This window comes from Theropithecus gelada, chromosome 3 (assembly GCF_003255815.1).
Source record: "Theropithecus gelada isolate Dixy chromosome 3, Tgel_1.0, whole genome shotgun sequence".
NCBI classification, from domain to species: Eukaryota; Metazoa; Chordata; class Mammalia; order Primates; family Cercopithecidae; genus Theropithecus; species Theropithecus gelada.
The window spans coordinates 81,059,856-81,076,280 of NC_037670.1; the positions used below are offsets into that span (position 1 = coordinate 81,059,856).

The following is a 16,425-nucleotide window of genomic DNA, read 5'->3' on the forward strand; positions in this document are numbered from 1 at the left end:
CATAGATATGGCCAAGAAATTTAATGATTTCCTTTTCTAACCTATTGGGTGAGATGGGTGTTGGGATATGGGGATCTGAGTATTTAGGAAATTCTGCAAGTAACATATCTCAATCCAGAAACCACCAACAACCACTTCATTGAAGAACTGCGTGTGTGGTTTCAGGAATTATCTAAGGGGATGTCCTGGAGCTCCAGCACCAGAAAACTGCTCTGGGGATCTTACCTTGATTTCTTGCACATCTATAGCAAAGTGACTCTTGCACCTGCAGCCATTTTTTTTTCCTAGAGCCGACTTTATTTATTGCCCCAAGGGAATTTGGGAACCCAGTCAAGCTTCGTGGGTGGGCCATCCATGATGGAAGCTAGGGAAATGTTGGCTCTCACCAGAGGAGTGGTCCAGAGCTTCGGCACCGCTAACAGCCATGACTGCTAATGATAGTGACTAGTCAGTGACTTACTTCTGAGGAGATTCCCCAGGGCATCTCCATCACCTTACTTTCCTGAAGTGATCACTGAATGGAAAGGTACAGCACTATAGTCATTCTTCCATGCAGATAGCTGATTGCTCCTCCAGTGTGCACCGTAGTGTTGGCTCTGTAGACGTGACTCTGCTTCTCAACTCCACAGCCTGCTGTAGAAACAGTTTGTGTATTTAGATGCCAGCTGGCTTGCAATGACATTGTTGTGTGTCCTGTTTTAGGAGACTACGGATAAAATGTCCATCCAGAGGATTCCTCAGAAGAGACCGGACCAACTCTGAGGTCTGAAGACATTTTAGGAAGCTTATGATTCTTTTACCAAAGCAAAATATTATATGTATTGTAAGTTATTGAGTAATTAACTTCAAGAAATGATGACTTATGATCTCCCTAATACAAGCTTTTAACAACAGATTTTTTTTTTTTTTTTTTTTTTGAGACGGAGTCTCACTCTGTCACCTGGGCTGGAGTGCAGTGGTGTGATGTTGGCTCCCTGCAAGTTCCGCCTCCCAGGTTCACGCCATTCTTCTGCCTCAGCCTCCTGAGTAGCTGGGACTACAGGTGCCCGCCACCACACCGGGCTAATTTTTTGTGTTTTTAGTAGAGACGGGGTTTCACTGTGTTAGTCAGGATGGTCTTGCTCTCCTGACCTTGTGATCCACCCACGTCAGCCTCCCAAAGTGCTGGGATTATAGGCGTGAGTCACCGCGCCCGGCCCAACCACAGATAGTTTAACATGTATTGCATATCTACAAATACCAGGGACAACATTAGATCCTTAACATGTATTATGTCATTGAATCCTCACAACAACCCTCTAAGGGAGGTACCATTATTTCTGTTTCACAGATTAGGAAACTGAGGCACAAAAAGATGAAAAACTTACCCAAAGTTTGCAGGGGGCAGGCCTGTGCTCTTTTCTGTGAAAGTCATTGCCAATGGTTAAAGACTGATGCCTAATAGTCCTCACTGTAACCACTTTTCTTTTGCACTTGTATTCTGCCTGGGAGTGAGATCAAACCCCATGTACCAATATGAAGCACATTGTTGGGGTGTGGGAGGGATCCTGCACTATCTTTTAAGTGAAGACTCTGGTAAGTGTTCTCTCTGCAACTGTCTTTTACATGAGTTGATTGAAGGATGGCAGTTGTCACTTACTATGGACTGGATCAAAACCTATCCCACTTGATCGAGCTTTGTTATGCAGGAGCTCTGTCACCTTGAAGAAATGTATCTTTATAGGCTTCTTCTGGAATTGGCCACTGTTAGTGTGAACAAAGGACATAGGAGCTTCTGAATAGCCTTACATTTCCAATCTTCTCATTCACAAGTGGGAAAATGCACACGTTGTTGAGAAAAATCCAGCGAAAGACTTAACTTGCATTATCTCCAAAATATGTCTCCACTGAAACAACTAGAATCATGCCAAGACAAACAAAATGAAAACAAAGAATCACATTAATGATGGAAAAGTTTATAACCACATTATAAATGAGAAAATTAAAGATGATCATCACCTTGAGGGAGTTCATTTTTAGTCTATTTTTGTATCCTCAGCATTAGATCATGAGGTCACAGGGCATTTGATAGGAAGCCATCATTTGAAAAAGAGCCGATTTTTACAGCCTCACTTAAATTACTCCTCCCCTTTCACCTATTTGTTCAGGGGAGGAAGGCTCACAAGCTATGTCTCAGTGCCTCCCCATATTATCATAAGACCAGTAGATATGAGCTAAGAGTTTAGCATTTGTGTAAGACAAAGGACTCAAACTTGAAAGCTTGAGAGGAAAGGAAATTGCTGACGTTCTTCTCAAGCAAACACGGGCAGCAAATCTAAATATCAAGACACTGCTGAAGAAAGAGAGAAATATTCAGATCTGTAGATCCCAATCATCATTTCTAGCTTGTGTATATTCAAAGTGATTCATTTATTCTTTAGTAAATGGAAGATTTATGAAGGTTACTTAGTGTGAGGTAGAGTAGTCTATTCACTCATTAAATATTTCTCACCACCAATTAATACTGTGATTAAGTTCTGGGGATGCATATACTCCATCCCTATCCTCAGGAAGCTGATAGACAGGATTGAGTTATTCATGGAATAAAGCACAAAGAAGCTCCAGAAAGTCCAGGGAATCACTGGCTCAGGAATGGTTTCCAATGAGTGACTCAAATAATTATCATGACTCAGCATAATAAATGCAAAGTGTCTTAAGAATGAGAAATGCCCTTGACAGTTTTCTAATTATTTCAAGATTAAAATTCAGGGACTGGAACTCCTTCCATCTTGGTTGGTTATCTAAGGCATACTTCCCATTGGGATTTCCAGCACTCTTTGTTCTTGCGGTTAGGCATTACTCAAAGTGACTGGATGGGCTGGGCAGGGTGGCTCATGACTGTAATCCCAGTACTTTGGGAGGCCAAGGCAGGTGGATCACCGAAGTCAGGAGTTTGAGACCAGCCTGGCCAACATGGTGAAAGCCTGTGTCTACTAAAAATACAAAAAATTAGTTGGGTGTGGTGTTGCACACCTGTAATCCCAGCTACTATGGAGTCTGAGGCAGGAAAATCACTCGGACCTGAGAGGTTGCAGTGAACTGAGATCGTGCCTCTGTACTCCAGCCTGGGCAACAGAGCAAGACTCTGTCTTAAAAACAAAAACAAAAACAAAATGACTGAATGAACCACCATATTTTTGCATTGCCTAAATGGTTTAGAATGTGGGCTAGCTGTTTTTTCTCTGGTTAAAATAGCACATAGTTTGAGCAAAGTAGTTTCCTCAGGTAGCAGAATGGAAAGATATTTAAGTATATTTATGTATATTTTTTCACAAATGCGTATTTTAAATAACTGGTCTTTTGTGAATCAAAGTGGTGTATTCTCTGCCAAATATTCACAAATAAATTCATTACGTTAATCTCTTTATTGTGTGGTGAGATCTTTCATGTAATAAAACCCATCATGTGGGGAATTACATGACTTTTCTATATTGTAATAAGAAGATCCACCAGGGAGGGCGCTATCACGAGGCAGCAGTGATGACCTTTTGTCTTCCTGTGCTGTGTAAAAATGATGGCTATATACCAAATACCTACAATATTCTGGGCACTGTGTACTGTGCAATGGCACATGGGTACTGCATATGCATTTTCTCATTTATATTTCCTTTAAAATCCTCACCACAACCATGGAAGGCAGTTACTATTCTCATTTTAAAAAAGGAAGAAAGAAAACCAAACCCGGAGTTCTAGAACAGATTATTTACTCAGGATTTCACAGCTAGTAATAGCTTAGCCCAGTGACGTGCCCCAAGCCCATGGTTTTTTCATAAGACCACCCACCTCTCCCAAAAGTAGATGTCCATGGGCTCGTTTTCCTGTCACAGACCTTAGCACTAAGATCCTGTCTTAGATCTATTCTTAGTTTAAGAATAGATTGTCACCTTAACAACACTACATCTAATGCCCATGGTATGAGAATAATTTTCTCTCATACTATGGCTTAAGGTTGGTAAATTGTGTTTCTACAATCTTAGCACATGGCTGAGGGTTGGGCATTCCCAGACAACAAGAACAGGGAGCAGGTTGACTGCCCCAGCATCCTTCTAAAGCTAAGTATAAACCAAATTGCCCTCAAAACAAACTCAGTCCCAAAGCCAGTGGTTCTCAAGCCTGACTATACATTAGGATAATGGCATTACAAACATACTGATGTTTGGGCTCCACTCCTGGGTGATCAATTACTTCAGAGACTCCTGGGGGTAAGGCTTGGTGATCAGTACTTTTCAAAGCTCCCCAAGCAATCTGATCTGTGCCCAGGATTGAGAACCACCAGTGGGAGAAACAGCTTCAGGTTGCATGGAAGGTAGCAAAACTATATGGTTCATCTGTTTTCTATGGATGCATATCCCTCTGGGGATCTGGAAATGCTGGTTGGGTTGTCTTTCCTTACCAGGCTAGTAGTGGTTTGGTTCAGGCAGGATCAGCTCAGCTCCTTTTAAATAGCTTCTCAGACTGCAAGCTTCCTGTCCCCTGTGTTCTTTGCTCTGTGTGATGAAAAAATGGAAGCCACAGATAATTCAGCATTCTCACTTTCTTGAGGTAAAGTCCTTGGAGAATCTGGGTCTTTAAAATGTAGATAACGGGGACAGGCTTGGTGGCTCACACCTGTAATCCCAGCACTTTAGAAGGTCGAAATGGGCAGAGCACTTGAGGTCAGGAGTTCAAGACCAGCCTGGCCACCATGGTGAAACCCCATTTCTACTAAAATTACAAAAATTAGCCAGGTATGGTGGGATGCACCTGTAATCTCAGCTACTCAGGAGGCTGAGGTGAGAGATCACTTGAACCCAGGAGGTGGAGTTTGCAGTGACCCGGGATGGTGCCACTGCACTCCAGGCTGGGTGACGGAGCAAGACTCCGTCTCAAAAAAATAAAAAATGTAGATAATGGTCTTAATCATTCTAGTTCTTAATATGAAATATACCTTGAAGAGTTTAAGAATAGATTATCACCTTAGATGATACTACATCTAATGCACATGGCATGAAAGTAATTTTTTGGTTGGGTTAAAGTTGCAAAATTGTATTTCTACAAAAGGAAGGGCTCTTATCAACGTGGCCTCGCTATAAGGCTTTTGTGTCTTAGAGAGGCAAATAAATTCCCTAGTTGGGAAGGTATGCTGCTACTGAATTTTCCTGGCACTTGCAAATCTCCTAGATAGTTCCTAAATGTCTTCATCTGAGGAAAGGATGGAAATTGATACTGAATGAGCACCTACTATGTGCCAGTACTGTGCTGGCTGCTTTCACATGCATGATTTATTTTCATTCTTACCATTGCCCTGTGAAGTGAGTGTTATTATTTCCATTTTTTAAAATGGAAAACTGAAATAAAGTGTCCAAGTCATGTGGGGACAGAGCCAGAACTGAATCTGGCCAGCTTCCAAGGACAGTGAAGAGTTGCAAATGAGCTCATGGAAGATGAAGAACAAGAGGACTGGAGAGACGAAGACAGTAGTTTTCAAACTCCAGCACAGTAGAATTATCTGAAGAGCTTAAACAATTCCTGAAGGCTTAGTCCTACCCTATCGATTCTGCTTTAAGTGATCTGGGGTACAAATTGAGCACTAGGAGTTTTAAAAGCTATCTATGTGGTTCTCATATGCAGCCAGGATTGAGAACCACCAAGTTAAAGCGTCCTGGAGCTTGCCTCGCTAGACTCCACTGGCCTTAAGTTTCGGAATACTTGTTAATATTCCATCCTGGTAGAAGGGAGGGAAAAGATGAAAGCAGTTATTTAAGAGAACTTTTTAAATCAGGACCTTAATGTAGTTACTTCCTGAGCCATTGCCACAAACTATTTTAAAGTGGGGTTAGGGGATGACTTACTTTTGTTTACAGGGAAGCAAGATTATTGCTTCAAAATTATTGATTATTCAAGGGTATTTAAGAATCTCATATATGACACAGGTATATACCTAAATCTTAATAACATAAGTGAGATACAATTTTTGACTTGACTCTTTTAATTTATTATTGGTAGTTACTAAAACTTACTCCGCATTTTGGTACAAGATTATTTTCAATACGGGAGGATAGGAGGAAGGGTCTGAATTCAGATTGCACGTGTGTAAATCCAGAATCAAGACTCCTTTGTGCTCACTGTGTGACTCTGGCCAGTTACTTTAGCTCTCTAAGCCTCAGTTTCCAAAGTACTATTATCACCCAAAGAGGGAGTGATAATAGTACTTGCCTCATAGGATTGTAGTAAAGATTCAAAGTTAAATTCTTATCATTGTGCCTAGTACATAGTATCAGCTATCATAATGATTTTACCACAGCGGTCCCTGAAATAAAAATCACAGGCTCAAATCTCATATTGTCCCATCCTCAGTGGAGCTCACATTAACATTCCAGTCCCTTGCAGTTCAAAACTCCTGGATGTTTTTTGTGCATTTTTATAAGGGCTTTCTACAACAAACAGATGCTGATTTTAGAAACAGAATGTATAGTAGAATTTTTTCCTTCATGTAAAATAGCATTTAAGTGGCAATAAATGATTATTCTAATTTTGTTAGTTTAGTATATGTGGTTTGGGGGGTGTGTGTGTGTGTGTGTTTCTGTGTACACATTGCAGATAGAAAGTGTCTATAGGAGGAAATGCTTTTTCCCAAGGTCATATCATAGCATTATGTTTGAAAGAGAAAAAACACAGATATCCAACACTTATTTTTGTTTAAAAGTAAAGCTGCCAATATTGGAATTTACTCAAAAGCTCCGAGTAGACCAGATTATTGCCATTTGAGGTGATGCTCACCTGAAGAGGTTCAGAAAACCCTCCACCTGAAGATACTGCTGCACTGCAGTATGGGGTTCTAAAGGTCACACTGAAGTCACAGTGGATTGAAAGAACCAGGGCCAGTGCTATGGGAAATCACATTGAACTCAAGGGAATGAGGCCAGACCCAAGTGTGGATGAGGGCTAATGACTGTTCTCTCTGGATTGCTCTCACTTAGTGGAAAATAACAGGATATACTGGGTTAATGACTTGATATAGTATGATGTGATAATAAATTAATTCCATTTTCTGAAAGCATTTTCACTCTGTAAGATGCCCTTGATAAAAAGGAGCTATTTAGTCAAATAAACTTGAGAAAAACTACATGCTATTGGCAGTTCTCAGGGATTCTAAAGAGATGTTAGCATTATTTAAGGTACTGGTAAGTCCTGGTGTGAAGACACTAGTTTAACTTTAACTCAGTTAAATTTCATTGAGGAAATCCTCCCCCCGCCCCAACCACACCTATTACACAGCTTTGATGAAGGGCACTTTGGTTTCCAGTAGACTAATATAAATAATCCTAATAACTGTATTTGATATATTACTAAATTTGAACCTCTTTCCTGGAGAAAAATAATTCTGTGCAACTGTTTCCCATACCAAAACAAAAAAGTAGCCGCCAAGAAAAATGATCAGAGAGAGAGAGAAAGAGAGAAGGGAGAGAGAGAGACAGAGAGAGCGAGAGAGAACAAAAGATAGACTGGTTGTGGCAGTGAAAGGGGAGAAAATCATAGACACTTTTGGGAGAAATTGTTATGTTTATGAAAAAGAATTAAACAATTGAGAGTTAAAACTCCTAAAAGAGCATTGCTTTTATGAAAATCAAACATGGAGCATAATTATAAAATAAAGGATGGTGATGTGTCAATTTTTGGCTTGAACGTTTGTTTTTCTAAGCATGTTTAAAAGTAATATAGATAATAACTTTCCCAAGTTCAGGCTCTGTGCTGAGATATGTGCCTTTGTCAAAATCTTCTTTTACTAATAGGATCATTTTCTCCAAGAAAATTGTTCTAAGAGATGAGGCCAGGCTTTTTAAAAGTATCCCAAGGGGACATGAACAGACACTTCTCAAAAGAAGACATTCATACAACCAACAGACACATGAAAAAATGCTCATCATCACTCACCATCAGAGAAATTCAAATCAAAACCACAATGAGATACCATCTCACACCAGTTAGAATGGCAATCATTAAAAAATCAGGAAACAACAGGTGCTGGAGAGGATGTGGAGAAATAGGAACACTTTTACACTGTTGGTGGGACTATAAACTAGTTCAACCATTGTGGAAAACAGTGTGGCAATTCCTCAAGGATCTAGAACTAGAAATACCATTTGACCCAGCCATCCCATTACTGAGGATATACCCAAAGGATTATAAGTGATGCTGCTATAAAGACACATGCACACGTATGTTTATTGCGGCACTATTCACAATAGCAAAGACTTGGAATCAACCCAAATGTCCATCAGTGACAGACTAGATTAAGAAAATGTGGCACATATACACCATGGAATACTATGCAGTCATAAAAAAGGATGAGTTCATGTCCTTTGTAGGGACATGGATGCAGCTGGAAACCATCAGTCTCAGCAAACTATCGCAAGAACAGAAAACCAAATACCACATGTTCTCACTCATAGGTGGGAATTGAACAATGAGATCACTTGGTCACAGGAAGGGGATCATCACACACCGGGTCCTACTGTTGGGCGTAGGGGGTTGGGATAGCATTAGGAGATATACCTAATGTAAATGACGAGTTAATGGGTACAGCACACCAACATGGCACATGTATACATATGTAACACACCTGCACGTTGTGCACATGTACCCTAGAACTTAAAGTATAATTTTAAAAAAGAGGAAAAAAGAAGTATCCCAAGGGGAAGAAGTGTCTAACTTGCTGATAATCAACCATTTACTTGTGGTGGGGGTGGGGATCCAGGTTTGGTTCTTCTCCACTAGGGGTGGGGGATTGTATGACTGCTTCGATTCAACTGTATGACTGGTTGGATTCAGCTGTGGGAAGTGCCTAGTCATTAAAAGGAGGAGGGTCAGACCCTCCCAATAGTTTAGGTATAGCCAGGCAATGAATGAGGGCACCCTCAGAAGGCCACACCAGCACCCCAGAAGAATGGTCCACATTAAATGCAAGATGGTGCCCTCATGCCTGGCTCTGGTGTTTTGCTCTGTCACCAAGTCACAATCCATTGCAGAGGGGAAAAGTAATGAATGCATACAAAACAGCAATGTACGAAATTTTCCTTTATCCCACATTTTGAGTGAGGGTGACAGCAGCCATATAAGTATTTCCACAAACTCAGTGGGGAGCCGATCTCTATCAGCAGGTTCAACTCTATTTGCAGTGACTCCAGTGGCAAGGAGAGGTTTTGTTCTGACAGTCAGAATTCCAGCAAACAGTAAATGTTTCTTCATGCTGAGCAGTGGGAAATTCAATAATACTTTGGCTGAGTTCCTGCTGAGTAGTGAAAATAGAATGAATGCGGAGAGGGACTGTGACTTGAAGAGTAGTGAATCAGCCGGCCCAGACATTGCAACAATCCGCTTTTAAGCTGAAGCCCTCTCCCCTTTCTACACCATTCTCCAGGGTAACAGCACTGTTTTTATGTTTGTTTCTAGGGAATTTGATGCCATAATTTCTTGTTTGCCCTAAGAAACAGAATTAAGCACTCTGAGATCGAATAAACAAACCTATAATAATATAGAAGAATATATATTACTATGCCACAACAGAGTCATTTGCTGCAACTCTTCATGTTAGGATATTGCAATAGGTAAAGTTAGCATGGATATCAAGGAGCTTGTAGCAATGGCATCATTTATGCCTGAACACTTTTTTCTTCTGTGAGTGAGTCAAAAGTTTCGGAGGGTGTTATTAGAATGGAAGCCCTATGAAGGCAGGGATTTCTGTCTGTTCTGTTCACTGTTATATCAATAGCACACAATAGGTACTCTAAGAAGTGGGTGAATAACTATTGATCTGTAGGCTGTGAAAAGTGTACTCCGGCAGGGCGCGGTGGCTCAAGCCTGTAATCCCAGCACTTTGGGAGGCTGAAACGGGCGGATCACCAGGTCAGGAGATCGAGACCATCCTGGCTAACACGGTGAAACCCCATCTCTACTAACAAAAATACAAAAAACTAGCCGGGCGAGGTGGCGGGCGCCTGTAGTCCCAGCTACTCGGGAGGCTAAGCCAGGAGAATGGCATAAATCCGGGAGGCGGAGCTTGCAGTGAGCTGAGATCCGGCCACTGCACTCCAGCCTGGGCGACAGAGCGAGACTCTGTCTCAAGAAAAAAAAAAAAAAAAAAAAGTATACTCAGCTATGGCTCGTCTGAGATGTCTAGTACTAAGGTCCAAGGTGAACTTGGTTTTACTGATTTCTCTCAGGTGTGACTTTGTAGAATAACTGATAGATGATTCTATAGAAGAAAATTTTTACTAGTATGTTTCTTTTTTAAAAAGTTACATGACTAGAACTTGATCATCATGAAAAATTAGAAAGTATAAACAACTAAAGAGATAAAATAGTCATGTTTATGCTACTCAGAGATAACCACTGGTATGATTTAAATGTATGTTCTTCCAGATTTGCCTATGCACATATGTTTATATCTAATAGTAATGAGGTTAGATAATATATCCTGCTTTTTCATTTAACACTATTACATGAACCTCTATTTTTGTTAGTAGTCACCTGTATCATCTTTCCATAGTATCACAGTAGCATATTCTAAGAATGGACCAGAATTAACCAATTCCCTGATTGTTCATTTAAGTTGTTTCTCATCTTTTGTTCGATCACAAGCACCATGCATGTCCCTGTTATTGGAAGAGATGTGTAGAGCTGGTTTTTCACAAGGAAGCCTCAGGCATTGGACAGATGTGTCCCCGACCTTGGCCCTTCCAGCAGATCCACTATGTGTCCTGCTTCTGCACTGGCTCTTTCAGTGACAGTCTAGGAGCCTCCACGGAGAGCCAGTGAGCAAGGGTTCAACTGGCTCTGTTTCCTCGCACTTTTCACGTGGTTATTACATGTCATCTGTTTTTGATGATCATTTGGCTTGTTTTCACCTTTATTCATGTTTACATTATCTCACTGACCAAACACTTTCCAGCAGAACCTAGAAGGGATGAAGGGGGGGCTGGTGCAGAGGGGAGCAGGGGGAGGACAAGTCAATGAGTACTTTACCTTCTGTGTCTAGATCTGCAGATTTGATGCTGTCCTTATTATTATTAATTATTATTATTATCTGAAGTTCCTGCTTTATTTAAATTTCCCTAGTTGTTACCTGGTGTCATTTTTCTGTCCCAGGATCCCATTCAGGATAACCTATTACTTTTAGTCATCAGCTTTACTTAGACTTTTCTTGGATGTGACAGTTCCTCAGACTTCCCTAATTTTTGGTGACTTCGACAGCTTTGAGGAATACCTATTAGGTATTTTGTAGAATATCTGTCAATTGGAATGTATTTGATGTTTTTCATTATTAGAATGGGGTTACATATTTTTTGGGAGGAAGACTCCAGAGGTAAAGTTCTATTTTCATCACAAAATATTAATTTTTATCACATGCTAATGGTGTCAACCTTGAGCTCCTGGAAGAAGTCATGTTTACTAGATTTCCCTACTATAAAATTACTCTTTTATCTCATATTTTTATTTACTTATTTATTTATGAGAAGGAGTCTTGCTGTGTCACCAAGACTGGAGTGCAATGGCGCCATCTTGGCTCACTGTAACCTCCACTTCCCAGGTTCAAGCAATTCTCCTGCCTGAGCCTCCCGAGTAGCTGGGATTACAGGTGTGTGCACCACCATGCCCAGCTAATTTTTGTATTTTTAGTAGAGATGGGGTTTCACCATGTTGGCCAGGCTGGTCTCAAACTCCTGGCCTCCAGTGATCTGCCCGCCTTGGCCTCCCAAAGTGCTGGGATTACAGGCGTGAGCCACTGCACTCAGCTTGTCTCATACTTTAGTCTGTACTCTTTGGAAGGATGTCACTTTGTCCAATCCATACCAAGGGCTCCTTCTCCTTAAGGGAGGTGTGTGTATACAAATTATTTGTAATTCTCCTGTATAAGATGTATAAGATATTTTTCTATTCTCCCACAATTATTTATTTATTTATTCAATCATTTATTTATATCAGTGTGGACTCATGGATATTTATTTTACACTTTGGGTTATAATGCAATACTGCCTTATTTATTTTGTTGCTCAATTTGATTCAATTTTGGTCATTCAGTAGATCTTTCATTCAGGGCTCCTTTGTCTATTGTGGTATTTGTTTTTTTGTTTGTTTGTTTGTTTTTTGAACACTTCAAATGTTCTGGCTCTACAAGATGCTTCAGGTGCTTCTTGTATATTTTGTGTCCTAGTTCTACACTCAGTCATTTCTACAAGAAGCCCTGGTTTCTGCTATTAGCAAATGCCTTTGGAAACGAAGATCAGGGTAGTAGATGTGCTTATTGCTGCTGAGACTTCTAGATTTGTAGTGACTTCATGCGTCCTAGACCCACTTCCCTTCAGCTGATAGAGCAAGAAAATATATGTATGAATGCCAACTCATGTACATACACATATCTATAAATATTTTTATATATAATCACCTGTATCTCTATTAAGCTAAATATTAATTCATAGTGATAGCTCCAAGTTCATTACCACATGGACCATTCTAACCTCCTCCAACATTTCTCACCATCCACCCTCTGTTTACATAATTGTAGAATTCCAGTATACAGGTAGAGTGGTCTGAGAATTGATAACCAATAGCCCCATGGGAAACAATTTTATGAACTAGAATAGGGTGCTTGTGTACAGCTTCTTTGGCCTTTAGTCTGCAGATTCTGTTCATATACAAGGTTACTTTGATGACCATCTTGTCCCCGACTCTTCAGTGAGGTTGTTTCCTACATTGGCAATGCATTTACATTGTCTTGTTACAGTTTGCATTTCATTCTAGGATTCCTCTGACCTCTTAGTTTTTTTTTTAATTTGCATACATTAAGGATTATTCTATGTGCTATAAAGTTTTATGGGTTATGACAAATATGTCGTGTCATATATACACCACTACAGTATTGTATGCAAGAGTTTCACTGCCCTAGAAATTCCCTGTGCTTCACCTATTTAACCATCCCTCCTCTTTCCAAACCCCTGACAATCACTGATCTTTTTTATCATCTCTATAGTTGTGTCCTTTGAAGAATGTCATATAAGTGGAATCATATGCTATACAGCCTTTACAGACTGACTTCTTTCACTTAGCAATATGTATTTAAGATTCATTCATGTCTTTGCATAGCTTGATAGTTAATTTGCTTTTTATCACAATGAATAATATTCCATTATATAAATGTATCACAATTTGTTTATCCACTCAGCTATTGAAGGATATCTTGGTTGCTTCCAGCTTTTGGCACTTATGAATAAAGCTTCTACAAAAATTCATGTGTGGGTTTTTATGCGGACATACATTTTCCATCCATTTGGTAAATACCTAGGATACACAATTGCTGCATTACATGGTAAGACTATGTCTAACTTCATAAGAAATAGTCAAGCTGTCTTCCAAAGTGGCTGTACCATTTTGCATTCCAATCAGCAAGAATGAGAGTTCCCATTGCTTTACATCCTTGCCAGCAATTGGTATTGTCAATTTTTGTAGATTTTAGCATTGTATAAGTGTGTAGTAGCATATAGTTGTTTTAATTTGAAATTCTCTAATGACACAAGTTGTTGAGTGTATTTTCCTATGCTTATTTGGCACATGTATCTTCCTTGGCGTGAAGTCTGCTCAGGTATTTTGCCCATTTTAAAATTGGGTTGTTTCTTTTTCTTGAGCTTTAAGAATTCTTTTTATATTTTGAATACAAAATCTTTATCTGTGTTTTATAAATATTTTCTTAGTGATGCACTTTTAATTAGCACTTGGGGATTGAGTACCACTTTCCAACACTAAAAGCTTACATATAATGCTAAATGCTATTAATGATCTACCTGTGTTCACCCTGTTTGCTTTGCTGTTCCCAGAAATGACCGCAACGCTTCCTCTCACTCCCTTAACCCCATCCATTCATTGTCAAAGGATCTTTATGTACTGCAGTCCTCACTGTGTATCTCTAGAAATTTCTTTCCTTTGTTTATTTTAACTGAATGACCAAGGTGGTAACGTGCTTATTCCTCTATCTGCCATAAGGTTTCCAGGGAGAATCCAACCTGCTTGTTTCCTGGTTTTGGAGGAAACAAATGGGTTTAGAGGAAGTTGCTCACAATATTTAGGTTGTGGCATGTTGTGGGTGAGGTTAACCGTTGTCTGTCTTCCTTTCCATGGCCTCCAGTCATCAAGCCTCCTTTGCGTCATTTTAAACGCCCTGCTTATGCATCTAGCTCCTATGCACCTTCAGTCACAAAGAAAACTGATGAGCATCCTGCAAGATATAAGATGCTGGATCAGAGGATCAAAATGAAAAAGATTCAGAACATCTCACATAACTGGAACAGAAAATAGGCCGAGGGGAAGAAGAGAGGGAGTGAAGGAGGGTCTACCTATCTGCTTCTCAGCACCCACTGGCCACAGCAGGACATACCTCCAAGACCTTGGAGGCTGTTGGGGCAGGTACTATCCTGGTTAACTCTACCAAGGTGAAATGAAAGTTGTATGTGATTTTCTTCTTTGTTGTTCTTGTATAGACTCATCAGTTGCTGGATGTGGGATCAGCCCAGACTCTAGCAACAAACTAGCAAGAGGGGTGTGTTTATGGTATAGGTCTCTAAAAGTATAAATTGGACCAAAATTAAAATGATACAAACTTAAAAAATAAAATAAAATTCCTCTCATTGCCACTTTTTTCATCTCTAAAAGTTACTTGCCCCCAAAAGAATATTGGTTTAATAATCATCATATTTAAGAAATGCACTGCTAAAAACTTATTTTCCAATTTTAAATACACCTATTTAAAATGTAAATACACTTATTTAAAATTCAAGTAAACATGAAACTATCAAAGTAAATGTATTCAAAACAGAAGCTGTGCTACTGAATGTAAAAATATTAAAAGGAAGAGAAGACTGATGAATTGTTATATTCATGGACATTTCAGAATTCACGCTTACAAAGCAAATCGAAGTTAAAAAAAAAAAAGACTTCTGTGCCCCATGAAGATTGTGCCTCGTGCCCAATAACCTCATGTACCTTTAAGAATTTGAAGACTTTCAGGAGATGCATTTGGCTTCATTTTCCTCTAATCTTTTACTTCTACCCATAGTAGATGATACTAAAAATCTTGCCTTAAAGACTTCAGGTTTGAGAGTCAATGCAAAAGATGTCAGTTTGATTTTGTGGTCCTAGACCAAAAGGGTGTAAAATTCTGAGCCTAGTTTAAATTCTTTATTTTCAGATTGTTCTGGACTGAAAATAAAGAATTTAAAGTAGGCTAGAGATGCCTTTAAGTTACATTTCAGATCCTCTTCACAGCATGCTACATATCTAAAGCCCTTGGGATCCTGATTGCTCTCACAGTTGTTGGTGGAATCCATGGCTTTATAACTCACCTCTTTTCATGGTGGCATTTTTAGCCCTTCTGTGTCTCTCCCTAGAATTTTTACTTTGGGGCTAAAATCACAGAAGTAGCAAGGAAAGGCTCAAGACTAGAGATAGCTTTCAGTCTCTTCAGAAATAGCCTGGTGCAGTGAGAAAACTAGGTTTGTTTTCAGGCCAGTCTGATCTGCATCCTATTCTATCTATAACTACTTGCAGGTCCCTGGTCAGATGGCATAATTTTTTGACGCCTCCATTTGCTTAACTAGAAACTAGGATTCATAATACCCACTCTGCACTTTGTATTGAAGATTAATGATAATGTAGGTTTTGGTTGCTGTGGCTGAGCCTGGCCAGTAATAGGTGCACAACCAAAGTAGCTAAGAGCATTTCATAATCAGGATGAACTCTCCAGGACAGCCCTACAAGGAAGAAGCTGTTTGTTCCCAGATGGCCTCGACCTTCGAGGCTTGATTGTAAAGAGTTTAGTGTTGTCTCCTTCTCTCATTCCCTGCAGTTCATTTCCAATAAACCTCAGTTATTCAAGTTGAGCAAGTTCCAGAATTTAGTGCCCACCATGCTATTGAGCAGTTTATTTATAATACGCTTTATGATCAGAGAAATGCAATTGCTATACAAAAAGAAAAATCATTGTGACTTTTTGTTAAGGAGGTGATTGCAATTCTTCACTCCCTGACTGGTGTCTGGGTTAGAAGACCCTTCTGCAGGCTGGTAGTGTCTATTCCATCTGGATTAGGTTAACTCAACAGGTAATTCCTATCTGTTTATAGACAGGTACTTTAGTGCTTGCTGTGCAAAGTTATTTGGCTACACAATGAGGAGGCCCATGGGAGTAGTAACCCCCTCAAATAATGTTCCCCATCTGTCTGTCAATGTCTTCCATCTTAGGTACTGAGAATTTAATGAGGCTGTGTTTTCTTGGCTGTGCTTCTTGATGTTGGAAGCCATGCTCCCGGGGAAGAAATCTCCTTCTGTATTCCTTTCTCCTAAGATGTGAGTTTTTTTCAA

General features: G+C 39.8%; 1 protein-coding gene across 4 annotated transcripts in view; it reads left to right on the forward strand.

Moving 5' to 3' along the window:
• The window catches only part of PDE1C (phosphodiesterase 1C), a 661,967-nt gene extending 647,059 nt beyond the window's left edge, over positions 1-14,908 (forward strand). For all 4 annotated transcript variants that reach the window (XM_025380634.1, XM_025380635.1, XM_025380638.1 and 1 more), the window contains exon 19: positions 14,198-14,908. In XM_025380634.1, coding sequence (XP_025236419.1) covers positions 14,198-14,367 — 170 coding nt within the window. In that variant the 3' untranslated portion in view covers positions 14,368-14,908. The remainder of the gene's footprint in view (positions 1-14,197) is intronic.
• The last annotated feature ends 1,517 nt before the right edge of the window (positions 14,909-16,425 follow it).